Source organism: Anopheles moucheti, chromosome 2 (genome assembly GCF_943734755.1).
Source record: "Anopheles moucheti chromosome 2, idAnoMoucSN_F20_07, whole genome shotgun sequence".
Lineage (NCBI taxonomy): Eukaryota > Metazoa > Arthropoda > Insecta > Diptera > Culicidae > Anopheles > Anopheles moucheti.
Window position 1 is genome coordinate 93,647,134 of NC_069140.1, and position 27,318 is coordinate 93,674,451.

At 43.3% G+C, this 27,318-nt stretch overlaps 5 protein-coding genes across 5 annotated transcripts; 1 reads left to right on the forward strand and 4 right to left on the reverse strand.

Moving 5' to 3' along the window:
* The first annotated feature begins 1,422 nt into the window (after positions 1-1,422).
* Positions 1,423-2,457, forward strand: LOC128300315 (microfibril-associated glycoprotein 4-like). Its single transcript, XM_053036337.1, has 2 exons — positions 1,423-2,234; positions 2,325-2,457. The coding sequence occupies exons 1-2, from the start codon at positions 1,423-1,425 to the stop codon at positions 2,455-2,457; spliced, it is 945 nt and encodes a 314-aa protein (XP_052892297.1).
* Positions 2,458-3,857: 1,400 nt separating this feature from the next.
* On the reverse strand, positions 3,858-5,057 carry LOC128297927 (fibrinogen C domain-containing protein 1-like). Its single transcript, XM_053033643.1, has 3 exons — positions 4,888-5,057; positions 4,051-4,725; positions 3,858-3,981 (listed from the first exon to the last, which is right to left on the reverse strand). Exons 1-3 carry the CDS (start codon positions 5,055-5,057, stop codon positions 3,858-3,860), a joined length of 969 nt encoding a protein of 322 aa, XP_052889603.1.
* A 933-nt stretch (positions 5,058-5,990) lies between these two features.
* Positions 5,991-7,022, reverse strand: LOC128298231 (microfibril-associated glycoprotein 4-like). The gene is made up of 2 exons (XM_053033978.1): positions 6,192-7,022; positions 5,991-6,114 (listed from the first exon to the last, which is right to left on the reverse strand). Exons 1-2 carry the CDS (start codon positions 6,968-6,970, stop codon positions 5,991-5,993), a joined length of 903 nt encoding a protein of 300 aa, XP_052889938.1. The 5' UTR covers positions 6,971-7,022.
* Positions 7,023-7,537: 515 nt separating this feature from the next.
* Positions 7,538-8,955, reverse strand: LOC128299502 (microfibril-associated glycoprotein 4-like). Its single transcript, XM_053035489.1, has 2 exons — positions 8,105-8,955; positions 7,538-8,027 (listed from the first exon to the last, which is right to left on the reverse strand). The coding sequence occupies exons 1-2, from the start codon at positions 8,953-8,955 to the stop codon at positions 7,904-7,906; spliced, it is 975 nt and encodes a 324-aa protein (XP_052891449.1). The 3' UTR covers positions 7,538-7,903.
* A 4,483-nt stretch (positions 8,956-13,438) lies between these two features.
* Positions 13,439-23,909, reverse strand: LOC128299500 (homeobox protein vnd-like). Its single transcript, XM_053035487.1, has 3 exons — positions 23,788-23,909; positions 18,446-19,164; positions 13,439-14,661 (listed from the first exon to the last, which is right to left on the reverse strand). Exons 1-3 carry the CDS (start codon positions 23,907-23,909, stop codon positions 13,832-13,834), a joined length of 1,671 nt encoding a protein of 556 aa, XP_052891447.1. The 3' UTR covers positions 13,439-13,831.
* Positions 23,910-27,318: the final 3,409 nt, after the last annotated feature.

Consider the following 27,318-nt stretch of genomic DNA (forward strand, 5'->3'; position numbering starts at 1 on the left):
ATATCTAAGAACAAAACCGCTACACTGGTTTTACTATATTATAATTAACACTGCTAGTACAAAACACATGATGATGATCCTCAGTGTAATGGAAATTTAGTAGAATAGATGTTCGATGTTGAACTATTGTAGGTAAATTACATATTGAATTATCAGTCAATTAAAATGATAATTTCCCAAGGGACCAATTTTGCCGTTGGCATTGGTGGGGGGGGGGGGGGGGGGCACAATGTCGAAGTCGGAAATGTTGAAACTAGTATGCTCTAACGTTATCGCGAGGAATACTTTTAGCTTACATTCGGGTCCTTCGGTCAATTTGTATGCTGTCAGCAAATTCAATGAGGCATTAATGTAAATCTTCCTCAATAGTTCGCTATTACGTAGATGTGGTTTGAAAATGTTTTGCTAAAATTGCCAAAAAACAAACATAAACCCCGCGATAACGAATTGATAAGCAAATGGTGTTGGACTGTGAACGGTTTAACAGACTTACTTGTAGCGCCTGATAGGAAGGTGGTGGAGCCAATCGCACAGTTCACAGGGCACGACTTAACACCTCTTCCGCTTTCGGCGGAAATTTTGTTTTGGCTGTGTCTCTCCTATGTGTCGCACGACTGTCTGGTTGTACCGATAATGCGGTACTTCAATAATTACGTTGTTGTTAGCTTACAGTTAGTCCAACAAAACAAGCTTTAGAATACATTACTATCACTCTAATTACATTTTGCTATTCTGATTCAGAAACCTTATTCAAAACAACAACTAAAATCATGCTATTATATTAAGAATTGTTTTATGAAAATATCATTAAATATTATATAAACTACAAATTTATTTTTGTATATTATATATAATTGTGTATTATATCGAATTATAGTACCGAGTATAAGATATTATAGCGACAGCGTGATAACTATAATTATATACTACACATTTAAACTATCTTTCTATTAAATTAAGTACATCAGATACTAAGCGTCTCCATATATGATTATTTTTGTTATTGCTCTATATCGGTTCTTTAAGAACAAACGTCAAGGAAATTTAATAAATAAACCAAATTTTGGATTATTTTCTATTACGATAGTGCTATCGCTATATCTTAGAATCCCAGATTAATTTCAAAAGGTGCTTTGCAACAAATTATTGAATGGACTGCCTATATTTGCTATGGCGAAAAATCAAATAGCTGGTCGGACTGTCAAGCCCTGATTTAATTTAATCACAGGGTAACACTGAGAGTGTACGTCTTAGCTGGTTTCTTTATCATGCTTGGGGTTGACCCTAAAACACACTAATAAGAGCAAAAAATTTTTACTGCGATAACGAAAAAACTTATTAGTTTCATCAATTTCGAACAACAGATTAGTGTGGTGCTGTGCGTTGTACGATCGCGATCGTTGGTTCTCTCTTGTGCTTAAAATGGGGTTCTGGTACATTGTGTTACTTTCCGTGACCGTTGGTGTAGTGGCGAACGAACCTCTCCCATTGGAAGAAATCAAATCTACAGCTGAATTACGTGTTTTAGAACGAGTAGAACTTTTATTACAAACGTTGGTTGATAAAGTGAAAGTGTTAGACGATCGGGTGGACAGCTTATTACTTGCACAAAATGTAACGAACGAAATGTTTAAATACACAAACAAATCATTGGAAAAAATGTCGGAACAACTGAACAGCTTGTCATCGTCAACTACAGAACGGGCCGTAAACCCAGAGCACAAGCTGGAACGACTTCCAGAAGACACGAGAATGAATTTCATTAAACCGGATCCATCCCAGGACATATCGTTCGAAGTATCACGCGACTGGACGAATAACTTCGGATTCGGTAGCAATTGGATCATTTTCCAGCGACGGTTTAACGGTTCGGTCAATTTCTATCGCAACTGGACCGAGTACAAGCAAGGGTTCGGTGATCTACGCGGCGAGCACTGGTTGGGGTTGGAAAAGCTGCACGCGATCGTGAAAACCCGTCAACACGAGCTGCTCATCGTGTTGGAAGACTTCGACGATGTGTTAACGTATGCCCATTACGATGACTTCAAGATCGGTGATGAAAGTGAGAAATACAAAATAAATTCACTGGGTCAATACACCGGTACGGCCGGTGACTCGTTTTCCTATCACAAGGATGAAGTTTTTTCAACATACGATCAGGATAATGATCAATTTTCTGCTAACTGTGCTAAGGAATGGAATGGCGCATGGTGGTTTTATATGTGTTATAAAAGGTACCTGCATTGCGAGCTATTTAAGTCGCTTTTACATTATTTACTAATTGTTTTATGTTTGTTTTTTTTTTCTTTTCGTTATTTCTGCAGTCATTTAAATGGGAAATATTTGAATAAGGCAAACAGGTGTGAAGCTGGTATCATTTGGGATACATTTCGAGGAATGGATTATTCCCTGAAGAGCACCAAAATGATGGTTCGACCGTTGGTGCGTGACGATTAATATTTTGGGGTTAACAATCAAATTAACCTTATTTCCTTTCAATAACACAGTACTGTAGTGGTCAAGAGGTAAACAAAGAGTAAAATTGAACGAAAAACAAATGAAAAAGAAGAGAAATGTATGTAAACTACTATGCTCGAAACGAAACGCAACGAAACGAAACGAAAACATAAGTTAAATAAAAATATGAAAAAAGATGCAATAGAAAATAACCCGTTTGAGAAACGAACGGAGCGACGAAAGAGCAATAAACGAAAATATAGGGATCTGAAATTTATGATAACGATGAGAATTAGTTATGCATAGTTGATGAGTAACATATAAATAAAGAAGAGTAAAACCCTTGCCTCAGTTTGCAAAGCAAATACTTGGGATGGCCCTGGCCCTGGGATCGTTATGCCCAAAAAGGATAACGCATCAGATGATTCTGACGTATGATGAGAATTCGGATGATTAAATAAAAATCAAGCTTTTAGCTTACCATTCACACTACCGTGGGTGGTATTTTTATAAAAATCATTTTCTTTATCGTTTTTGTTTGATTTTCAAGCAGTAGGTCGAACCATCATTTTGGTGCTCTTCAGGGAGTACAATCCTCGAGTCGAGTCGCTTTTCAATCCATCAAATTTCCTATCCGAGCCAACTACCTATCCGCTTAGAGCCTCCTAGAAGCGTAACTCACCACAGTTGGAAGGTGCTCTTCGTTTTGTACCAATCAATCAAAACAGTAGAGGACAACCACGTTCCAAGACGCTGCTGCGGTGCTACGCAAGACCATGTGATGCCGTTGATGCGATCGAAGGAAGGGCCGTAATATCAGATTGCCAGACGACACCGCTCGACCGTCAATTACTAATTATTATATCTGAATAACACAACTCACGCAGCAGAGCGGTTAAAGTTGAAGAATCAAAATGTCCTCAAAACGAAGCGAGATTCCGCGATCTTCGTGGACGATGTCCTCCACTAAGAAGCAGTTGAAAATTCCTGCACAAATTTCACAATTTTTCCTAATTCCCCTATGTCCTTGTATGGTTGAAAAGGAAAATTTACCTTTCTTTCAGAATTTGAGTCCAGTGCGTAAAGAAATGATTGGATATTGCTGTTTAGAAATAAACATTTTATCGACGGGTACCTACCCTGATAGTGTTACGCGCAATGAAGCCTTTTCAACTTCTATAAACCGCAAGCGCAGATTTCAAGCTAAGAACCTGAACAAGCTGAAAAGCTGAAAAGTTACATATTGAGGTCATTGAATTGATGTAGGAAAAATGTTAATTAATAATAGAGTTTTCTTTTTTGTAAAAGACATCGGTTATCCACACGATCGTCCAACACTTTCATTTCATATTTATTAGTGTGATTCGGGTTTCATTTCGTTTTTCAGTTAGGTTTAATATTCACGCAACTGGTCGAACCATCATTTTGGTGCTCTTCAGAGAGTAATAATGTCCACGAAATGTGTACCAAATAATACCAGCTGCTCGATTACTCTTCCCTTTCAAATATTCTCCATTCAAATGGCTGCAGAAAGAATAAAATAAAACGAATAAGTTTCATTGTATCACCCATTAAATCCATTAAACCAAGTACCTATAATAACACTTCTTAAACCACCAGGCACCACCATACGATACGGCACAATCATCTTTGTCATCTTTGTCATTGTCCTGATCGTATGTTGAAAAAACTTCATCCCTGTGATAGGAAAACGAGTCACCGGCCGTACCGGTGTATTGACCCAGTGATTTTATTTTGTATTTCTCACTTTCATCACCGATCTTGAAGTCATCGTAATGGGCATACGCAATCACACCGTCGAAGTCTTCCAACACGATGAACAACTCGTGTTGACGGGTTTTCACGATCGAGTGCAGCTTATCCAACCCCAACCAGTGTTCTCCGCGTAGATCACCAAAGCCCTGCTTGTACTCGGACCAGTTACGATAGAAATTGACCGAACCGTTGAACCGTCGCTGGAAAACGATCCAGTCGCCACCAAATCCGTGGTTATTTGTCCAGTCACGCGATACTTCAAATGTTATGTTGATGGCAGTATTCGGTTGAAGGTAATATATCCCCGTGTCTTCCGGGAATCGTCCGAAGTTGTGTTTTAGATTGATCATTGCTTCTTTAGTCGATGTTTGGAAACTTTGCAATTGTTCCGAAACTTTTCCCAACGATTTGTTTGTGATTTTAGACATATCTTCGAATTCATCTTGCTGAAGTATGATTCTGCTGACATCGCGCTTCATTTCGTCGATTCGACTGGTTAACGCGTTCAATGGAAGCTTTTCTAGCTTCTGCTCTAGTTTGGTCATCCGCTGTGTAGTTGACGTTGAAAAGCTTTGCAATTGTTCCGAAACTTTTCCCAACGATTTGGTAGTGTCATTTTGCGCAAGTATTAAACTGTCAATTCGATCGTCCAACATTTTTATTTTGTCACTCAAGCTTTGTAACAAATGCGACACTCGCTCTAGTATTCGTGTTTCGGCCGCAACATTAACCTCATCGAAAGCGAAAGGTGGATTGTTTGGGGGATGATCTGTAGCCGCCACTCGAATCATCACGGAAAGTAACACAATATACCACACACCCATTTTAAACACAAGACACAACCTACGATTGTACAACGTAGGTAATTCTACAACGCACAGTAGCACAATAATCTGCGGTTCGGAAGCGAAACAGCTACTTATAAACATAATTATACGACGCTATGCCATGCTCTTTCGTTATCTCGGCGAATTTGAGGTTTTTTAACCCACACCATTAACCACATATGGTTTTTTTTTGGCGTCACCCGATAGTATGATATGAATAAAAATGTAACGTTTCTATGCACGTTTGCTCCTTTGCTTGACCGTGATTCTTTTAATGATGATAACGGAACATCCAAAGCATGCACTTCCAACTATAGACGAGTTCTCGGTAAGTACCCAGTGTTGATGGTGCATGGACGGAAAACCACAAGCGCCCTGTAACGCCTGATAAGGAAGTGGTAATAAAAACAGCATAGTTCCTTAGCAAAAGACTTATAAACATTGAGTGTACACTTGAATCCGGCACAGTAGATTAATTCGTTAATTGATTATTTGTTCTGTTGTGTTTATGCTGTAGTATAGGTTTGGCTATCTTCGAATAAAATCGTGCTTTATTTATTCCATTTTCATACATTAAACCCGCATTCGATTTTTTCCGTTTTCTTTTGCGCTTAGACGTAACCTTTTCTACCTAAGCCACTAACTGTACACTAATTTTCATATAATCTCTGCTTGAACAAGGTCTTATAGTTGAAAACCCATCTGGCCCGTACAAGGATAGATCACCCTGTTACGTGGTAAGTGTTAAATGTTTTACATCAGTTATAACAGGCATGAGGTCATAGTAGGTCGTTACGCGAAGAAGAGGAAAATTGTTAGATCGGTAAAGTTGAAAGTTAAATGTGTATAACTTTTATCTCATGACTTCACATCTTTAAACTCGATTGATTATTTTTTTGCAAATAATCCACTGAGTTATAATAATAATATTCACGCAACAGGCCGAACCATCATTTTTGTGCTCTTCAGGGAGTAATACGATCCTCGAAACTCCGTCCACATTATCCCAACTTGGCGATTGATTTTTCCATTCAGATATTCTCCATTTAAGTGACTACAGAAAGAACGAAAAGAAGCAAAAAAACAGATGTAAATATTATATCACTTACTAAAACATAGCATTCTTAGTACCATCGATGACACTTGTAAAACCACCAGGCACCAACAAACGATTTGGCACAGTTAGCACCAGCTCTATCATTGTCCTGATCGTATGTTGAAAAAACTTCATCCTTGTGATAGGAAAACGAGTCACCGGCCGTACCGGTGTATTGACCCAGTGATTTTATTTTGTATTTCTCACTTTCATCACCGATCTTAAAGTCATCGTAATGTGCAAACGCAATCACACCGTCGAAGTCTTCCATCACGATGAGCAGCTCGTGTTGGCCGGTTTTTACGATCGAGTGCAGCTTATCCAACCCCAACCAGTGTTCACCGCGTAGATCACCGAATCCCTGCTTGTACTCAGTCCAGTTGCGATAAAAGTTGACCGAACCGTTGAACCGTCGCTGGAAAACGATCCAATTGCTACCGAATCCATGATTATTCGTCAAGTCGCGTGCTACTTCAAACGATACGTTCTTGGATGGATCCGGCTTCATGAAGTACACTCCCGTGTCTTCTGGAAATCGTTCCAGCTTTTGCTCCAGATTGACCAAGCGTTGTTTAGTGGTAATTGAGAAACTTTGTAATTGTTCCAACACTTTTCGTAACTTTTCATCAACTCGATCGTCAAACTCTTTGATTTTATTATTCATGGTTAGGGATAAATGCTCAATTCTCTCTAATATTCGTGATTCGGCTGTATTCGTGCCTTCTTCCAATGTATAAGGAGGATTGTTGGGAGTATCTTGATTGGCCACCACTCCAATCATCACGGAAAGTAACACAATGTACCACACACCCATTTTAAACACAAGACACAACCTACGATTGTACAACGTAGGTAATTCTACAACGCACAGTAGCACAATAATCTGCGGTTCGGAAGCGAAACAGCTACTTATAAACATAATTATACGACGCTATGCCATGCTCTTTCGTTATCTCGGCGAATTTGAGGTTTTTTAACCCACACCATTAACCACATATGGGTTTTTTTTGGCGTCACCCGATAGTATGATATGAATAAAAATGTAACGTTTCTATGCACGTTTGCTCCTTCGTTTGACCGTGATGCTTTTAATGATGATAACGAAACATCGCCAGCATGTACTTCCAACTATAGACGAGTTCTCGGTAAGTACCCAGTGTTGATGATGTATGGACGGAAAACCACATGCGCCCTGTAACGTCTGATAAGGAAGTGGTAATAAAAACAGCATAGTTCCTTAGCAAAAGACTTATAAACATTGAGTGTACACTTGAATCCGGCACAGTAGATTAATTCGTTAATTGATTATTTGTTCTGTTGTGTTTATGCTGTAGTATAGGTTTGGCTATCTTCGAATAAAATCGTGCTTTATTTATTCCATTTTCATACATTAAACCCGCATTCGATTTTTTCCGTTTTCTTTTGCGCTTAGACGTAACCTTTTCTACCTAAGCCACTAACTGTACACTAATTTTCATATAATCTCTGCTTGAACAAGGTCTTATAGTTGAAAACCCATCTGGCCCGTACAAGGATAGATCACCCAGTTACGTGGTAAGTGTTAAATGTTTTACATCAGTTATAACAGGCATGAGGTCCTAGTAGGTCGTTACGCGAAGAAGAGGAAAATTGTTAGATCGGTAAAGTTGAAAGTTAAATGTGTATAACTTTTATCTCATGACTTCACATCTTTAAACTCGATTGATTATTTTTTTGCAAATAATCCACTGAGTTATAATAATAATATTCACGCAACAGGCCGAACCATCATTTTTGTGCTCTTCAGGGAGTAATACGATCCTCGAAACTCCGTCCACATTATCCCAACTTGGCGATTGATTTTTCCATTCAGATATTCTCCATTTAAGTGACTACAGAAAGAACGAAAAGAAGCAAAAAAACAGATGTAAATATTATATCACTTACTAAAACATAGCATTCTTAGTACCATCGATGACACTTGTAAAACCACCAGGCACCAACAAACGATTTGGCACAGTTAGCACCAGCTCTATCATTGTCCTGATCGTATGTTGAAAATAATTCGTCCTTATGAGAGGAAAACGAGTCACCCGCCGTACCGGTGTATAGACCGACCGATTTTATCATGTATTTCTCACTTTCATCGCCGATCTTGAAGTCATCGTAATGTGCATACGCAATCACGCCGTTGAAGTCTTCCAGCACGATGAGCAGCTCGTGACAACGGGTTTTCACGATCGCGTGTAGCTTATCTAACCCCAACCAGTGCTCGCCGCGTAGATCACCAAAGCCCTGCTTGTACTCGGTCCAGTTGCGATAGAAATTGACCGAACCGTTGAACCGTCGCTGGAAAACGATCCAATTGCTACCGAATCCATGATTATTCGTCAGATCACGTGCTACTTCAAACGATACGTTCTTGGATGGATCCGGCTTCATGAAGTACACTCCCGTGTCTGCTGGAAGCACTTCTAGTTCCTTCTCTAGATTGACAAACCGTTGTGTAGCTGACGTTGAAAGATTGTTCAGTTGTTCCGAAACTTGTTCCAATGAATTGTTTGTGGATCGAAACATTTCATTCGTTGCATTTTGCGCAAGTAATAAACTGTGGATATCACGTTTTATTTCGTCAATCCGATCGTTAAACACTTTCATTTCATCTTTCACGGTTTGTGATAATTGCTCGAATCCCTCAAGCATTCGTGATTCGGCTGTTGCCGTGTCTTCTTCCAAAGTCAAAGATGTATTGTGAGGAGTATCTTCATTCGCGACCGCTCCAATGATTATGGAAAGTAGCACAATGTAACAGTTATCCATTTCTAACACAAGACTACGATCGCAATCGTACAACGCACAGTAACACACTAATCTGTTTTTCGGAAGTGATGCAGCTACTTATAAACATAGTTGTACGACGCTTTGCTATGTTCTTTCGTTATCGCAGAGATTGTTTCGCCACATATCTTCATCCTTCTGCTAACGCTTAGTTTGATGTTGAAGTATCATTAAATTTATTTGTGCGTATGCTTCTAATCTATTGTCAATGTTGTAGCAACACCGCGACGATAAAGAAACGAAGTTTCCAGAAGTATTAGATAAACTTCCCATACTTAAATAATACTCTATATACCAACGGTTTGTAGAAAGATTTCACCGCAAATTTCACCTATCTTGGGTTCGACACTGATAAACATCTATGGTGAAATACGCGCCAGGGTGACGAAGTTGGCTTCGGACGGTCCAGCTCATAAAATCCACATGGTCGTCCACATGGACAGAGCAGAATGAATGGTAGTTTCATACTCAGATGAAGTGATAGCGTAGAAGCGTCCGGCATAGTTGATCATCTGACAACATTGCTTGACCGAGAACAGACCGAGAAATCTAAACCCTTTGTAAATTGAACCCCGATAAAAAGAATAGCGTTCTATTAAGTTCTGGCATTCAACAAGACCTTAATCGACTAGAAAGTTATGCATTTCGACAAGGCAAAGAGGCCTTCTACGACCACTCAAATTAGAACTTCAGCGTCATTCACAATAAATCATTTCGATATCACTGAATTCGACTCACGAAACCTCGTCGAAGAAACTCGTAACACGAAACTACATATCTTGCTCACATCATGTGCAAGTAATGACCTGAATTCAGGAAGAGATAAGGACACGCAATGTTCACGTAGGTGCTTCAACATGAGCATTATCGAAGTGCACATTTTGCACAAATGACAAGAAGCACAACGTCTATACGCAGATGAAAACACCCTTGCACTTAGTTTTACCCGTATTAATCTCTTATCCTGCCAAGATAGAGTCCCAATGATCACGAATATACTGCGCTCCACCGTATTTTCAAAATTGATGGATCATTAAAATTTAATGCAGTTCTAATTAAGCAAATGTCAATGCAAATGGATTCCAACACGCCCACTGTGATTCACTATGACACTTCCCGCTTTTTTACCGAGATCGTGAGAAGCTTTTAGTAAAATATCGGGTGTTTTAGGTAAAATTTGTGCAAACTCAACAATAGCCCGTCATAAATGTACATTGAATAAAGTTTTTCCTTCGCTTAACTGAAAAACTCGCTAAATAAGTCGAAAAGTATATGCTTGTTCGAAGCCGATAATTGTTTGTTTTGTTTCCTGAAGAATGGCCATATTTTCGAGAAAGGTACAGAGAAAAGGTACGAAACAGATCCTGATAAAAAGCTTTCTTTAACAAAGCTGATAATGATGCCGACTTTTCCAGCGTATCGCGGTGAAGTGGAAACTTTCTTGCCGACAAACAACGGCAAAATGTCTGAGAAATGTCCTTCGTGTTTGCGAGTCGCGAATCGCGAAGCTTCCGACCCATTTTCACAGCTCGAATGGGCTCAGCATCAACGCCGTTTTGAGATTGCGTCGCTGGCCGAGTACGGACAATGGATGGGGCAGGTGGCAAAGGATATAGCAAACATGGAAAATTCGTGAATCAAAGAGATGCATCAAACGATAGAATTATGGCCAGAAAGGTTATATGGAGCGAGGAGGGAATAGCAGGAAATAATAAAGCAGTTGAATTCGTTTTCTTTTACAGCTTTTTTCAATAGTTAAGCAGCAAAATTGTTTGTCAATAATGTTAATAACCTAGATGCGTCCTATCTATTTGCTTTTCACACCTTTGCTGGAATTTTTATCTCGCCTAAAGCGGTCGAATTACACACAAAACAGAAACGTGAACGATTTCCTTTCTCTTGCATGTGGCGTTATGCATCAAACGTTCATGGACCGCGCCGGCCACTACACCACGTCACGCACGACTTACAAGATAAGAGGCTACGGTACACCATGGAAGGGACCAAACACAATCAGGCAGTGGACAAAAAAAAGACAGGAATTATCGTCCGGGAGAAAGAAGAAAAAAGAAATCATTCTGTGTCCGTTCGCTCGGGCAGCGATTTGTAACTTTTGGCAACCTTCTCCCCTTACCCCACACGGCCTGTTGTGATGTTTCGCCGAACTGGAAGTGAATCGGCAAGCATCCAGTGCGATTCCAGTGCGCAATGATGACACACCCGCCCGGTGGCAACGTGACACGATGAGACGAAAGGGCGAAAAGGGAAAAGCATATTTTTCCGATCATTTTTCATTGTTACAAACGCACCGAGCGCCACTGGATGTAAGGAGCACGTAGCAGAATGAAGACGAATAACGGCAGCGCGGATGATAGTAAAAATAATAGTCCTAATGGAATGGAAAGGTCATAAGTCATAAAAACCAACCGAAGCGTAGTGTGTGCGAGATAGCGCTGCGGCTGCGAAAAACGGACGGAACGCACTTCGAGGATGATGGCCTTTTGTTGTCCACACCCCGTGGCTGGGTACCCCTTCCGCCTTCAACCATGGTCGACCCGAATCAAGCGAGTTTCTTTCCGTTTCCGGCACGAAGGACCGGGTGCGGGACTGTGGCAAAAAGGACCTACGGTATCATAAACATAATGTGAATTTATGTGCCCAGTTACACGGCCACGCGAATACGGGACGTGGGAGGTGTTTCGTTCGTGTGGATGAGAATGCAATTGGGGGCGAGAAAAGTGGGGACAGCTTAATTGTTTATTCGTCCTTTTGAAGGTGCGTTTACGTGCCGGTTTGTTACTGTTTGCTTTGTTTTGTGAGTTTGGCGTACTTTGGCCCAACAACTTTGGGGTGTTAAGTAACGGTATTTACATATTCCGTGCGCTACATAAAAATGGACAACGGATTATGGTTCGGGGGGGGGTGGGGGGGCTGATATTTCCAAAAGTGAATGTCATCCGGAAACGATGTCTTTTATCATTAAAGTGTCCTGTGTCGGTTGACCACCACTAAAGCAACGATTGCAATCTCGGTAGCGATGACCAAACGGTTCGGTGTGTGTTTATCAGTGTCCACAGATGACGACGCAAGTATTCTTTCTATGCTATTTAATATTACCATCTTTACCATCACTAATATTTTTCTCACTTTTAGGAGAAATCCCAAAACTCCCGCGAATCCCATCGATATACCAATTGAATGCAGAATGACTGATCGATTTCGGGCAACTTCCGGTGAAGGGACCTGTTCCTGTGCCTGTGAGTTGCACTTGAAGGCTATTCTCGTGGCTCAAGTGGAAACAGCACGTATTGACCTGTTTTATGGCACCTTTTTGTTCGGTGTGGCAGAAAAAGAAAATGTATCGGAATTGAAGATCTATTATTAGCCAGGAAGGTAGGTAGGCCGAAAAGAGCTGGCACCGTTCCGTCTGCATTGTTCACCGGAGAGCCTGAGAAGTGACGCATCAAGTAAGTGCGATTTGGAAAATGTTTTGTTGCCAATTTGTCCCGCTGTTCTATTGTTCGTGAGAATTTGTCCTTTTTTAAGGATATGTGAGAGTAAAGTGTTTTTCTCAAACTTTTTAGGTTTAAATTTAAAAATGCTTTTCTTTACTGCGTTTAGTTTAGGTTAGTAATTATAGTTTTAATTTCCTTCCAAAGAATCCAAGCAGAATAATCCTTGCAAAGCACCAACAAAAAAACAACCCACTTCTTGATTTTTATTGATTCTCATTGATATCCGGTTTATTCGGACTTTTCGACTTTTGGACACTTCTATTCAATTCGGGCAGGGCTCGACGTTCCCAAGGCTTCATAAGCAACAACAAACAATGTCCTTTTGGTAGGATCATTCGCCTGTCCCGTTCGCAGTTTCGCTGCATCTCAGAGGGTGCAGAGGGTTTCGTGTTCCGTTTCCGGCCATTTGTCCAGAAGGATGGCATTGTCTGTGCCCCGTTTGTTGCTCTGTGTTTACCATTTCGAATTTTTCTTTCTCCCACTTTTTTATGGTTGGTTTTGAGCAAAAAATAAAAAAAAAAACGGGAACAAGACAACCGCTTCACTTTGAACGAACATTGTCCACCCCCGACGAGCGGAAGGACTTTGTCCAACGTTTCCGATCGGAAAGCCTATTGATTTCCGGCTCAAACTTGAGAACCGAATTGTGGAAGCGAGAAATTTTATTGTGACGATAAATCAACGGAACAAAAGCGTAGGAATGACTGTCTCCCACCCCGGTAAGAGGGGTTGTGTCCTTGAGAGAGAAAGTGGATTTTCGGATTGGCTGTACGTGAGTGACAAGTGTTCAGTTCCGCGTGATGATGCACTTGATGGAAGACGGTCAATACCAAGAGTCAAAATGTTTTTGGATAATTATTTTATTATTTTTTGTTTTTTTGTTGTTGATTTTCTCTTGATTTGTCTCTGGTGGGAAACTAAGATTTACATAAATTAACTATAACCGTATTTTTAAATACCATAATCTCTTGTACCTTTACCTACAACCTAGACCAACTAGCTGTGCTGGAGACTCTGGAGCAAAACTCTCCGGCTATAGGACCGTGTACAGGACCGTCCGAAGAGAAGCGTTTCGTCCAACGAGCGCTACCGATGAGATACTCGGTACCGGCAGAGCACTGCGAATTCCCTGTTCGTTTTATTTTGCATTTTAGATTTTTACATATTGCGCTAGTCTGGAGCATTGAAGGTCTCCACCGCTGTCCTGTACCTATCGTCCACCAAACACATTGACCACATCTATACCAATACCAAGTGACTGTTTGTTCAGCATCTTTCATTCTGAACGGTGAGTGAAGCCGTGATCCCGCCTTCCGTATGTACACATCTTACACCAGCGCGTTCTACGACCACCAGCGTCCGGCGGCCGCCGCGGCATGATGGAGCAGACTGGCGTGCTGGAATCCGGGCGGCAATTGTAGATGAGCCGTACCAGGTACCGCCGTCAGCAGATCGTGCGGTTGTTTGCTACCACCGAGACACGGTTTGCCGTCGCGCACCAACACCGGCACAGCGACCCGACGCGGTGATGGTAACCCTCCGGCCCCATTGCCACCTCCACCGTGGCCACCGTGATGGTCGAGCGCTCCCTTCTCGTGGGCGGCCCGTTTCGTCTTGTACCGATGGTTCTGGAACCAAATCTTCACCTGCGTCGGCGTGAGCCGGATCAGCGATGCGAGATGTTCCCGTTCCGGGGCGGACAGGTACCGTTGCTGCCGAAACCGACGCTCCAGCTCGTACGTTTGCGCTTTGGAGAACAGGACCCGCCGTTTGCGCTTCTTGTGGCCCAGCCCGTTCGATTGGTGGCCACGCTCCGTCGGCATACTGCCATCGTCCGTGTCGTCGATCATGTCGATCTCATCGTCACACCCCTCCTCGATGTCCACGTCGTCCGAGTTTTCCGTGTGCGTGTCGCCGTGCAGATGGTGCGGATCGCCACGCTCCGAGTCGGACGGGCTCGGTGTGCGCATACCGGAACCGGCCCGTCCCGACGCCAGGTGGCTGCCGACGGTGAGATCACCGGCCGCACCGGTGACACCCGCCGCTAGGGTCGCCAACCCGCCGCTACCAATGTACGACCGCTCCGAGTGCACCGGCGAGGTACTGTCCGCTGGGCTGACCTGCTGGGCGAACAACCGTTGGTGGGCTTGCTGGGCCGCTTGCTGATGGCATGCTGAAGAATGGGGGACAAGACAAAGGGAGACGGTCAATTAGTGCGTGTTACTTCCTACGCATCCGGATGGGCCGGATTTTGCATTCTTATTCATTACGGTTTTGCTTGCATCGAGCCGGTTCATGCTGCGCCTTCTGCAAGGTGTGCAGCAACATGCACAGCACGAACTCCAGCACGAACACTGTGTCCCGGTGACCTCGATAGCCGCATCGGGGAACAATAGGAAATAGATACCGGAAATGGAAATTGTTTCGCTGCATTGTGCGGTCCCCGATTGGAGATAATTTATGACAGCACTTCCCCATTCCAGTCCAGCGATGAATCCCTTATCCCTTACCACCTTGACTTTACTGCTCGCCCGACCGATTCGTAACCATTCTTTGGTGTCGTGTCGCTTTCAAAGGTACCACCCGGTCGCGTTGGCCCTATTAATCCAGGAACCTCTTCTACTCCTAACCAAACAATCGGGCAACAAGCGGACGGGTTTTCTCTCCCGATGCCAGTTCCGGGATGGTTGATAAATGACATTCGAGTTTATTATTAATGTACTTAGCGGAAACCGGCGATTACTTCGCCTGCAAATCGCCTTACACGGGAATGCTCTCTCTCTCTCTCTCTCTCTATCTATTCTCCCTATTTTATGCTCTTTAACTCTTTACCTCTTTACGCTTGGGATTCGAACTCGAAAAACAAAATCCTTCAACAAATAAATTGATCACATCCGGAAACACTTTTTCATCGCATTTTCGTGCATGTGGTTGTGAGTGGTTCAACCTACACTACCCCGCGTGTGCGTATGCGTACAAAGGGGTGAAAGAAAATTCGTTCAAACGATGATGATGACGATGGTGATGATGGTGTTGCCCAAAAAAGGATAGCAAAGATCACGCCCTTTTTTCTGCTCCGCCCGCTTTTCATTCGTAGGGATTTTTTTTGTTTCGTTCTCGTTCTCTCACGCAATGTTTATACACCATTATCTCTCTCTCTCTCTCTCTCTCTCAGCGATGAGTGCCATCAAAGGGTATATCCTTTTGTAAGCCGTGAGTGTCTGTGGAAAAAACAGGACACTCGCTAAACTTGAGTTTTTAAGCAGTTTGATCGAGATGCATTATTTTATTAACAAATTGTTAATAAAGCATGAGGATTAGTTGTTTAACTTAAAAAATTTCGATAATAAGGAAAGTTTCTAATATAAACTAATAATAAATGAGATAATGGTGAGCCCTTTTGCAGCTTTAATTAATGATGTTTGTTAATGATGTCCTAAAAACATGTTTAATGTGCGATGTGTAGCATAAGCATTACTAATTTCACAAATTTATACAAAATATAAATAATGACAGCGACACCCTGTTTCAGTGTAAAATGTAAAACTCATATCGACCAAATGCAAACCGTCACAAGGAATTATAGCAATCCAATCCATTTGTCTAGTAACGGTTTAATGACCCTTTCATAAATCCTCCAATTGAATAAAAAAAAAAACACACACGCATAAAGAAAGATGCTTGAATTGATGCCAACTCGAAACCAATCCGTTTGCCTACGAAAGTGAACGATATAACCGAGACGGGGGCATTATAGCATCCTCTCGAAAAGGGTTCATCTGTCGGGGCATTTGTGATTGCAATAAACATTTGCATCCTTAAAAATGGCTGCCAATTGCATTTTGCTTTTTTTTCTCCCTCCTCCCCGTAGTGTCACTTACTGTCCCTGTCAAGTAGTGCACAAGGCCCTGTGTGTGTGTGTGTGTGTGTACCGGTTCCCTAAACAAACAAGCACTCCGGTGGAAGGTTGTACCTAGTTTGAAAAATTGAAGCCCACAGTACAGCTGAAGCTTAAGCGAAAGTGCGCCAGCTCTTGATGGTGGGACACAAAAGTACCGCGAAGAACTGTGTTCCAACGGTTCCGAATAATGTTTTGCCAACGCTGTAACAGCTCTTCTATTTCATCCTGATGCTTTAATGGTTTTTTTTGTTAATGCTCTGTGGAAAACAGCTCGTACCAGCGCAATGTCAGCATTGTGCAGGAAAACACATCCCTTAAATAAGGGTGATGGAGTGTGTTTATAGGTAGAATAGGTTAAAAAAAACGTTATGTTAACACCGCTGGCTTTAGCTGGATCAGATTTGTTGTTTTCAAGCCTTTTTTTTAGCACACTCACACAAATACCGATCCGAAACACACTACAATGAAGCACGGTGCAGCTGCTACGAAATGTGCCACCCTTCGATGTGTGGTAAATTAAACTTTGCGCCTTCCTTTCCCGTTTTCATCTCTCATTTATCTCCACATACGTACAGGGTGTCACACTAACCCAAACTAGCGTATAATGGGCCACAAAAGCGGCAACGATCACACCTCAATTTAACTGTCGTTTCGTCCTTCGTCCGGGCACAAAATGGATGGTTGGCCGTTTGCACGGAAAAAGGGAAAATGGAAAGGAACCCCGCCGAGCCGAAACTGTTTCGTTTCGCTTGACAGTTCCGGTTCCGGATTGGACAAGCAAGTATTGCAATGAAGCGAACGAGCGAAAAAAAAAATAGAAGGTATATTCCATCATTCACAAGCCTGGTAGTGGTTATTGTTGAGGTTATGTAACGTAGTCTACTGTCTACTGGCCGATCATACTTTGTTCCCCCACCCCGGTTGTGCCCGAAGGATATCGCATCAATACGAACCGGGACGGCGGGACTGGGAATCTTCCTTTTGTCATTGCACTGGTGATTGATTTCTAATTGATATTGTGTTCGCAAGTAGAATCCGAGAACCAGAACCAGAATACTAGCCCCGGAAGTTGTAAATCAACCCACACGGCCCGGGGACACGCTGTTTGTAACGATCACGGTGAACGATTACGAATCGATTGTGTGTGCGTGTGTAATGTTGGCGGCGTGTCCGTGTCCTAATTGTTCTAGCCCAGTTGTCCCTTGCGTTGGCTTGTGCGCCCTCTTTCCGTCCAGCTGGTCAGAGCAAAACATGGCAGACCCAGCTGCAGCCGGTGAGATCCATTCATGGATGCGGCTCAACGAGTGTGAGAAGTCACAAGTAACGACACAAGGGACTACATTAATAATTACTTTGAAACCCATCAATCGGTTGTTTGTAGGTTAATCCACAATCGAACGTTTTGATATTGAGCCCCTTTCTAATGCAGCGCAATGGCGATGAGGGACTGGGGAATTGGGAAATTTATGCAGAGAAGTTATGTATTCTTCTTGGAGATGCATTTATAGAAGAGTTCTCTTGCTGAGTTCTCTTGTTCTCTTGGTTCAGCAGAGGATACACAAAACTATCAAAGATTCTCTCAGTAAAAGAATTCTCAGGGATCTTGAATCTTAACTTAACTAGGTCTAATGTACTGAAGATCGTGGATTGAATATCCTCGCAACCTCGACCTTCTAGAGCAGAGATCTCCAAACTTTTCAGTCCTCGGGCCGCATTGATTGAAACTACCGTAGTAGGCGGCCATTTACACATTAACTTGAAAGCCATTTACACAGCTGATGGAGGATCGCGAGGGCCGCAGTTTGGAGACCTGACCATGTTCTAGAGCAAGAACTGTGACTCTCCGACTGAGTGAAAGACATCTTCCAATAGTTCTTCAAGAAGAGCACTAGCTTCTCTCGCTTAGACATTTAGTATATTGAAGGATAGTAGAATTCTAGGCTCTTATCGCTCAAAATAGACAAATAGATTTTTCATTTGTCTATAGATATTCCGCAGATAAACTGTTCCGAGTACGCCAATCCTTGAAAACACCAAACTACTACTGTACACTTACCATTTAGTGTATTGCAGCTGTCGTACGGCCAGGATCGTCCACCGAACAGGGCGTGACCAGGAGGCGTAGAAGCAAGCGTGTGATGCGGATGATGCAGATGTGCCGGATGATGCTGGTGATGGTGACTATGCTGATGATGATGGTGATGATGGTGGTGTGGATGTGAGGGTAGATGCGATAGATGCGAACCGGGATGCAGCGCAGAATAGCCGAACCGGGCATGCAGATCTTCCGCCAGGCTGGTGGTTCGCAACCCAAACGACGGTTTCCCACCACCCTCATCGCCACTCGCCGCCGAAGGACTTGTCCGTTCGTCCTGTCCACGACTGGCCGCACTGCCCATCGTTCCCCTACCAACGTCAGGGCCCCCGCGGGCTTCGGGTCTGCTGTCATCGTCACTATTGATCGCGCTGCAACCGTGCAGATCCGGATTGCTGCTGGTATCTTCCTGCGAAAGCGTTGTCCCGCTTCGCCGCGTTAGCGAACCATCCGGACAGCCCGTATCCACCGCACCGGAGTCATCTTCATCGTCCGCCTCATCAGCATCTTGGTCCCGTGAACGATGGAGCGCTACGGAATCGTCTATCGAGCTAGAGCTTTTTCGCTTTTTCGCATGCTGCTTCTTGTCGCTGTCCAGTTCGAGCAGGTTGCAGATACGAAAGCCGGCCCCGGTGCTTGCGGTGCGTTGCGATTGCGGGAGTTTCATGCTGTCCAGGAACCTGTAGGCGAGAAAACCGAAAAAAAATAAAATATGGTATCAAATGTGAAGGTAGCGCACACTAAGCGTATAAAAAGAAGGCTAATTTCATTATGAAACTCTCACAACCCACATCGGGCTAAAGGTCCCATTGTACTTCAGATGATGTGGATTAAGCGTTCGCTGAAGCAGAGAGTGGGAAAAAGTCTACAAAATATTTCAATTTCCCTTTTTTTCCCCAATCCAAACGTCAATCAATAAACTCGCCAGCAATGTCCCTAATTTCATCACTTTCGATTAATCAGATCAGAAAAGGTTGGGTTAGGCTGATCAATACCTACGCGCCTTGACGTACTTTTAATCAGATCATACTCACACCCTGCCGTTGCATCTACCTCCCCAATGTCTGTCCTTTACACCCTGCACCAATACGAAAGCTCATCAAATTAAGATCCCCTTCTCGGGGACCCTAAAATCTTAAAGCCATAAAATCCGTCAACTCAGGCTCAACTCCTCCACAAAACACGAAGTTTTGGAGCGGGGGGGGAAATATCATCCAGCAAAACGTATTATGATTTATTAACCGTTGTCAAACCCGGCGTCGTTACGGTGGGCCCATAGCATCATTTTTTCCACCTCCTGCACAATGTGATAGATTTGATTCTTTTCAATTCTTTCCATCGCACCGGGCCGCTATTGTGTGCAGCCAGCGCGGACAACATAATCTCTGACCCAATCTCGCTCGGATGATTCTTTTATCGTGTAACAGCGGTGACCCTTCGGTGAGATGGTGGTGGTGGAACAAGAATGGATCGGAACGGAACAGGAAACGATATGGAAGCCAACTCCAAGCCCCGAAAGCATGATTACGGGCGATGAAAGATGGCGGATAAAAACGGCCGTGAGTTCCCGATGTCGATGAAAGCCCTTCCGTGGAATTAGTGTACCCTGAAAGAAGAGAAAAGAATCCTTTCCCGTTCAGGTGGGCGTAATTCCTGTGTTCGCTTTACAATCGTTGCGTTTCTCCCGTGCGGGGAGACACCCGGTAGCTTGATTGGATTTTAATTTAAGCTTTATCCCGGGTGACAATGGTTGTCATGACAGCTTCGGGCTGCTTGGTTTGTTTGAGTTGGATCATGGCCGATGGTGGTTATGAAATTGGCTGAAGGATGAGGTTAATTTTGAATTCATTCAACGATTTATGGACGTTGATGGGTTGTAAATTTATTGGGCGTATTACAAAATGGACACTGATGCCGTGATTATATTATATTGCTGTAGAAATACAATAGAGATCACTTTTAGGAGAGTTTCATGGAAAGTGATAGTCAAAGTGCACCAATCATCCGAACGCACGTCTTGTGCAGTAACTAACACAGAATTCAAAAAGAGGCTAAATTGAAGAATCTGTCTCGAATATCGGAGATGTACCCGGCGCTGGAGTACCTCGTTACAAGAAGAGGTCCTTATGTTTGGAGTTTCCCAAATCAATAATACCGACGAGACTTCACATTTTGAGAACCTTCAGGTTGCCTTCGAAACATTGCCAAACAACAACAAAAAAATATACATAACTTATTGCAATCAAACACAACAACGTCAGCACTGTTCCGCACCGTGCTTGAAGAAATCGATGCAGCATCGTACGCCCCGTACCCCCTCAGGTCAGTACCAGTAAAGCACTGTTGGTTTTTCTGTGTCTAAAACTCGCACAACCCGGTCCCGGAGCGCCCCTTACGCTCTTCGTACGTTCCTTGTACCTCCCACATACGCCTTGTTGGAGTCCCTGTTCTACCCTGGCCCTGACTACTTGAGTTGCCTGTTCATTCAATTTATCTCGTCCGTTAGGTGTGCATTGCTTACCATCCTCCCCGCTTGTGTAGACTTTTACAACCGGTCCATCGCAGAGGATGGTTGGTGGTGTACGTTTGGGAAATTCCGGCATTTCCGGAGTTCCCCCATGTGGATTTCGGGGGTAAACGGTGCGACGGTGAACGTGTTTTCCAGCATTAGTTTTGCGAACCAAAGGCGTCTCGCATCCCTTTCGCACCGAGGCACCGGAGTGTGAGCAACAACACCAGCTCAAAAATTGTTTCAAGACACTACATTTTAGGCAAAACTAAATTTATGTAAATTTTCCACTTTTTTCACCCCGATACATCTCTCTCCCTCCCTCTCACTTTCACGCGTTTGTAAGGTTGCAGGTCTTTTTCGGCATACGTTCATCCGTCACCTGCCCTTCTTTAACCTCCGCACATGGGATGAAACGTGATCCGCAACAAAAGGGCCCTAATAACGATGGCGACGTAAAGTGTCGGAATTTCCGATAGTAAACTCCAACGTTCTTCTCTTTTTTTTTTCTTGCCTTTCCTTAACACACACTGTCGATAAAAGCCCTCCTTCTGCTTTGGCTCATCAAATGCGTGTCCTTCCCGGACGAATGCGGGGGTGTTGGTATTCTTCACACCGCTGGTAAAACAAGCTTCAGCCGATCATACTGGCTGCTAATTTGCATTTATAATGATTATAGGACGGCATTCGGCATAAATTATCTTCATTCCGTTTGATCGTCGTATCCTGGCGGGATGCATACGGGATGGTATGGTCAGGTGTAGTGCAACTGCACCTCCTCTAGCAGGTGGCTGTGATTGTGAGGTGCCGGATCGTTTAACGTTCTCCCAAAAAAAAAAAATCGATTTAAATATCAACATGCCAAAGGACACCGGCATCCTAGTGGTGTCAAGCTTTGGGAAATTCCGGGCCCGCTTTTCGCACCTTTCCTGCCCAGATATCCTTTGCGGTGAGTAGAAAACAACAACAACAAAACACACACACACCCATCACCGGATTTGTTTCCAAACGCTCACATTCCACAGTCAAGGTTGAAAGACACACATGTAAAATAACATTAAAACAACACCTTAAGACGGGCTAAGGAGCCAAATATTATTATTTCAAGCGTCACTGATCTCATAACCCTCGAAGGTGACCCCCGGATCCTGTCTCCCGCGTAATGTTCCGATGCTCCGTCATCGATCCGGTTTACCGATCGGTACATGATCCGCAGCAGTAGGCCATGGGATCGTTCGAAACTGAGCGCTTTCCAAGTAGGCTATGGAACGGGAGGACAAGGCACAAACAAAGTGTCAAAATCATGGATCGAGGAAAAATGGACAAGCGTGAAAATCACTCCGAAAGCTGATTATGCTAATTTTTAAGGTGGAAACATAGAAGACTATTCCTGTAGACGTCTTCCCTTTTCCGGATGCATTATGAAAGAAGGGAAAATAAGGGATGATTCAGAAGATGTGATGTGTGTAAAGTGATCGAGAAAAAATATTGTACCTTTCAAGCACATTTTTATAACAAAAATAAAATAAATTATGTTTGTTAAGTTTCGAAAAGTGAATAAAGCACTACTGCACAATGAAGTTGGAGTTAATCCAAATTTATAGCGTTAATTTCCTGGGCCTCACTTTTTGATAAAAAGGCTTCTGCAAAATATTTCCCAAACAGCAGCTACAAATTGCATCTGGTACGTTTAGTAAAAAAATGTTCAACGCCAGAAATGGACAAAAAAGACATCCTTTCTTCAGCCTAATATCAATCCAGGACCTCCTACGGTGTGAATAAATCCCGTCTCCCAGAAGTGGCACTCACGTGAGGCTGGCTCGTGTATATAAAAAAAAGAACAGCTCAACCGGATGCACGGACACGAGGACAGTTCGATTGCTGCATCCGTTCGGTCGCCCGATCGGTAATCGGCGGATGCAGTAAATAATGCGATTATACACATCACGGGGCCACTTTGGCCAGAACCGTAACCGTCAGTTGGGACGGTTTACTTTCGATAAAAATTTTATCCATGAAGTGAATATAATAAAATAGTCCATTCCATCGCCCTGATTCGAGACAGGAAGGATGCCTTTCGGTAATACTCTTTAACGATGTTTCTGGTACATCCGGTCAGTGACGCGTCACCATGTACGGAACCGTTTAACGTTTGCGTTGCGGAGATGCGCACGATTTATGGGATTTTAATTGGATTGTGTTTGTGATCGAAATGGATCAAACGCAGTGCAGTGGATGGACCGGGCAAGCTGAACGAGCTTATTGTTAGCTTGATCTCAGGTTGCTAAGTAGTTTAAGGTGGAGAATGGTTGACGAAATAGGAGAAGTGTTCTATTCTATTCATGACGTATTAAAGAAGTTTGAGTACAGTTGGCAGAAGAAGAATAGCTCCGATTATGGAGAAGAATTGGGTTATTACTTGCTTTGAATTTAAAAATTAAAAATTAATTACTAAAATTATTAATGCAACAACATTGAATTATTACTTTAAACAGATTAGTTAATAACTCTTTAAGGATAAACCGCTTTTAATTATAATTCTATAAAGAACTTAAGTTAAGTACCATTTTATTTCCCAGACACGTTAAGTGACGTTTGATCCAAAAATTCGTAATTAATTATAATTTACTTTGTAGTTCTCTCTTGAGAATGTTTCTTATGAATATGTTATGATACAACTTTTTATAGTAAATTTAATAAGTTATATCAGCAATAGCAATATACAATGAATCCCTATTCTTGATTAATATTTGTTGAATTTGTAAATGAAATTTAACTTAAATTAATAACATACCCAGGCAGTGATCGGAGAGCTGCAACGGGATAAAACGCAGCGGGCAGTAGGGCCGTATTCCAGGGTGGAAAAAGCAATGGCGACCAGGTCAGGACCGGTGCCGTTGCCGTCGGACCCGCCATCACTGTGGGTCCGTCCGGCAGTACGGTTTGACTCGGGCTGGAAGCCACCTCACTAGGACTACCCGGCGGTGCTCCAGTCGCACTGTTCACCACCGTATTCGCCGACGATCGTACCGGAGGCGACTGTGTCGATGGTTCCACCGTTCTAGTTGACGAGGGCGAACGACTGGACCGTCCACCGGTGGCGTTTGCCACTGGTTCGTTCTTTTCGGTGGCCACTTTGACAAGTAATAGTAGCCTTTTGACGTAAAAAGAGTTTGTTTCTTGCAGGCAATTTACGAATACACTTCTTGATTGATTAGTAGTTACTTTGTAAAACACTATGAAGTGTATTATTAATACTTTAAAAAGGAAGTAACGAATTCACCAGCACTGATAGAACCGCTTTCAAGGGGTAAACACTTCGCCGCACATATCGTTCTAACCATTAGTTGTAATTTCACTCAAAAACACACCATTAATACTACACGATACGCTTCACAAAACTTTGGTTCAACAGCGACTGGGTCCGCCCCAAACACTTCTGGAGGAAAGGTAAGAAAGCTAAGGACTAAGGGCCCACAACAGTGTCCAACACCCGAACGCGCCAAGTACGCATTGACGCCAGCATTGACGTCCGTCTCGGGCTGAAGCTGTGCTTGACTGTAACTAAATTATGTTTTCACTTGAGAAGGTAAGTGCCCACTCGTTGCACGGCACTCGAAACCAAGGGACTCGAAAGGGCACGGCACGGCGCAGAACAGCGAAGCAGAAGAGCAACGAACAAGGAGCATGTGTCGCGCTGGCCACTCATTCACGTGCGTGCACACGCTCGCCGTCTCGCTCATTTCGCTGTACTTTGCACGCGTTTCCCAATCGCGTGGTTTATTTCCTTTGGATATTCTCCCGCAAACGCTTGTGTGCGTCTGTATTGGCCCTTACTCAGCCAAAAAAAAAAAACTCCGAAAAAGGCATTAAGTCCTTTTGTGCCGCACTACCACTTCACGCGGTAGTGCCGATCGCACGAGAGCGCGCATCCGCTTTTCAAGCACGGTGCTGCCGTGAGAGCCCACCACTCATCGGTAAAAATGGAAAATCTTCTCTAAACAAACGGCAAGGATAACACGACCGAGCGCCTGTTTGTGTGCGTGAGTGTTTTTTTGTTGTTTTGTCTCTCCCGTTTTCCACTCACCGGATCCGTTTCGAGTGCGTACCGAAGCAAAGGGCACGGAGGGCGTGGCTATCAGATAGGCGAGGCCATTTTCTATCGCTGTGCTACTCTCGCGCTCGTTTCCTTCTCGCTTCGACACACTGTTTGCTTCACTCGCATGCGTCACAATTGAACGTGGATCCACAAGGTTTTTAAAGGATCATCATCCTAAAAGTCCTTTTCGTTTGGAGCTCTCAAGCTCATGAACGGGGCGGGAAGCGTGCCGTGACCACTCGACAGGGACCAACTCAGGGGGTAACAAAAAAACAAAGTGAATCTTTCTCCAAAAGGGTGGTCGTTGTCCTGGCAGTGTGTATGTGTGTGTTTTTAACTGCCTTCACAAAGTATGCTGAGATCCCCGTACCCGTACCACCACGGACATCCTACTCCAATTGAAAACTTCAGCAAAGCGTTGCATGAGTGTTCGTTCTTTTTTTTACTGTGTGGAATAAAATGACTCCCCACTCCCCTGCGGAAAAGTGTATACGAACAATGTATACTGTTAAGTATTAAATCGTTGAAAAAAGTATATGGGGCCTTCGCGTCCTCGCGTCTCGCTTTCGAACTTCAAAACCCCTCCTGGAAGGTATTTTTGTATCAAAGTACTTTAGGTTAAGCATCACCACATAGCATGCCATGAAACGACCAGCCGAAGGAGGAAGTACGGAATCACCTAACAAAATCACTATACTGAAACTCAATTAAGCGTTTGCCTGGGGACTGAAGGACAAAGCAGAGCCCTGAAGGCCAGCCTGTAACTTATACACCATGCAATAAGGGAGGTGAGTTCGTCTGTTTGTATTGTAGCTTTGGAGCCGAGTTCATTTCAGCGTGTCATTTTCATCAATTTTCCGTTAAGCGTCACGGCTAGAAGCGAACTCCACTCTCTCCCGGTGGAGTATTTCACAAGTGTAGAAGTAAAGCGCCATCTAGTGGTGCAAACACTAAGTATATTGCGTTTACTTAACCCCAACAACGGCCGGGGGATCGATAATGGCGTCGTTGGGCGACGGTATGTAATGGTGGTTATTTACGTGTCTCCCGTGTCAAACTCGTACTGATTTCTTCCAACTCTTGTGTGGGCCTCCGCTCTTTTACGTGCTATATAAATATATTCGATAAAGCAGGGACAAATGTCCTCCATTGAGGTTTGCTAAGCCATTAGGGAAGGAAACGCGATGAAACGGCGACGAACGGAGCTCAAATTGACAAACGGACGAGTTAATGAGAAAAGGAAACCGGAGAATGGAAACACCACAGGAAGGCGAACCGATAACAATGATAGCGTCCGACACGCGGTCGATCGCTATCGCTGTAATAATATAGCCCGGCTAGTGTTTGTTGAACAGGACCCACCCAATACAACAGCAGACGCATCCAGGACGTACCGCAAAGGTTGGGTGTTGTTAGAGATAATGAAGAATCCATTTTGCTCGATCGATAAAGGGACACTCGGGGCTGGAAGTAGCGTTCTATACGGTACGGTTGGTCAGCTCCATCAATCTGCTCCACTCTATCGTGAAAGGGCAATTAAGCAAGGGGAGTGCGCCTGAATGGGAGGTTATCGTGTTGGGTCACTTGATGAAGAGGGCTTTTAAATGTAGGCTTTGTTACCCGCACTGTCGATTAATGTACGCCGATAGTGATGCCCTTTTCTAGACAAATGTTTGCATTAGCTTTGTATAATTAGAAGAACTTCATAGACGTAACGTCATAAGAGTGAAGGGATTTCTATTGGATTTTACATACACAGACAATAAGAATACATCTGAGTATAAAATGTGAAATGAAATTTGAAAAATTCCTTACTGTTTTTACCTTCCAATATTTATTACCTTGTTTCGCCCCTTTCTGCGAGACCCTTGTTTGCACAAAGATGCTTGATTTAAGCAGAAAATTATTTTGCATGTTACGTTGAGCTTCGAGTAGACTCGAAAGCATTCGAGGGTTTCATATTTGCCTTCTCACAAGAAAGGTGCTCAGTTGAAGTCCATTTGTCACACGGCACGTAGAAGTTTGAGAATCATAATCCCCCTTGCTGGCAACATGACATCTGGTTTGCCAAGGGACACACACACCGTAAGTTGTGTAATGGAGTGCAACCCGGTGATCAGCAATTTTACGCCCTACCGAATGACTTTGTGATAGCTCTCGGACTAACCGACAAACAACAGCGGCTTCTCCGAGACTTTCGTACCGATTGACGTGACCCAAGGTAAC

Bases quoted from the DNA above. Each gene is read 5' to 3' on its own strand.
- LOC128300315 (XM_053036337.1), top strand. From the start codon at position 1,423: ATGGGGTTCTGGTACATTGTGTTACTTTCCGTGACCGTTGGTGTAGTG. The intron at 2,235-2,324 runs GTACCTGCATTG...TTATTTCTGCAG, and splicing joins TTTTATATGTGTTATAAAAG to TCATTTAAATGGGAAATATT.
- LOC128299502 (XM_053035489.1), bottom strand. From the start codon at position 8,955: ATGGATAACTGTTACATTGTGCTACTTTCCATAATCATTGGAGCGGTC. The intron at 8,028-8,104 runs GTACTAAGAATG...TTCTTTCTGTAG, and splicing joins TTTTACAAGTGTCATCGATG to TCACTTAAATGGAGAATATC.
- LOC128298231 (XM_053033978.1), bottom strand. From the start codon at position 6,970: ATGGGTGTGTGGTACATTGTGTTACTTTCCGTGATGATTGGAGTGGTG. The intron at 6,115-6,191 runs GTACTAAGAATG...TTCTTTCTGTAG, and splicing joins TTTTACAAGTGTCATCGATG to TCACTTAAATGGAGAATATC.
- LOC128297927 (XM_053033643.1), bottom strand. From the start codon at position 5,057: ATGGGTGTGTGGTATATTGTGTTACTTTCCGTGATGATTCGAGTGGCG. The intron at 4,726-4,887 runs GTTGGACGATCG...CGCGTTAACCAG, and splicing joins TTGAGTGACAAAATAAAAAT to TCGAATCGACGAAATGAAGC. The intron at 3,982-4,050 runs GTACTTGGTTTA...TTCTTTCTGCAG, and splicing joins TTTAAGAAGTGTTATTATAG to CCATTTGAATGGAGAATATT.
- LOC128299500 (XM_053035487.1), bottom strand. From the start codon at position 23,909: ATGGCGGGTCCGACGGCAACGGCACCGGTCCTGACCTGGTCGCCATTG. The intron at 19,165-23,787 runs GTATGTTATTAA...TCTCGCCTACAG, and splicing joins GCTCTCCGATCACTGCCTGG to GTTCCTGGACAGCATGAAAC. The intron at 14,662-18,445 runs GTAAGTGTACAG...CCCATTCTTCAG, and splicing joins CAGCTGCAATACACTAAATG to CATGCCATCAGCAAGCGGCC.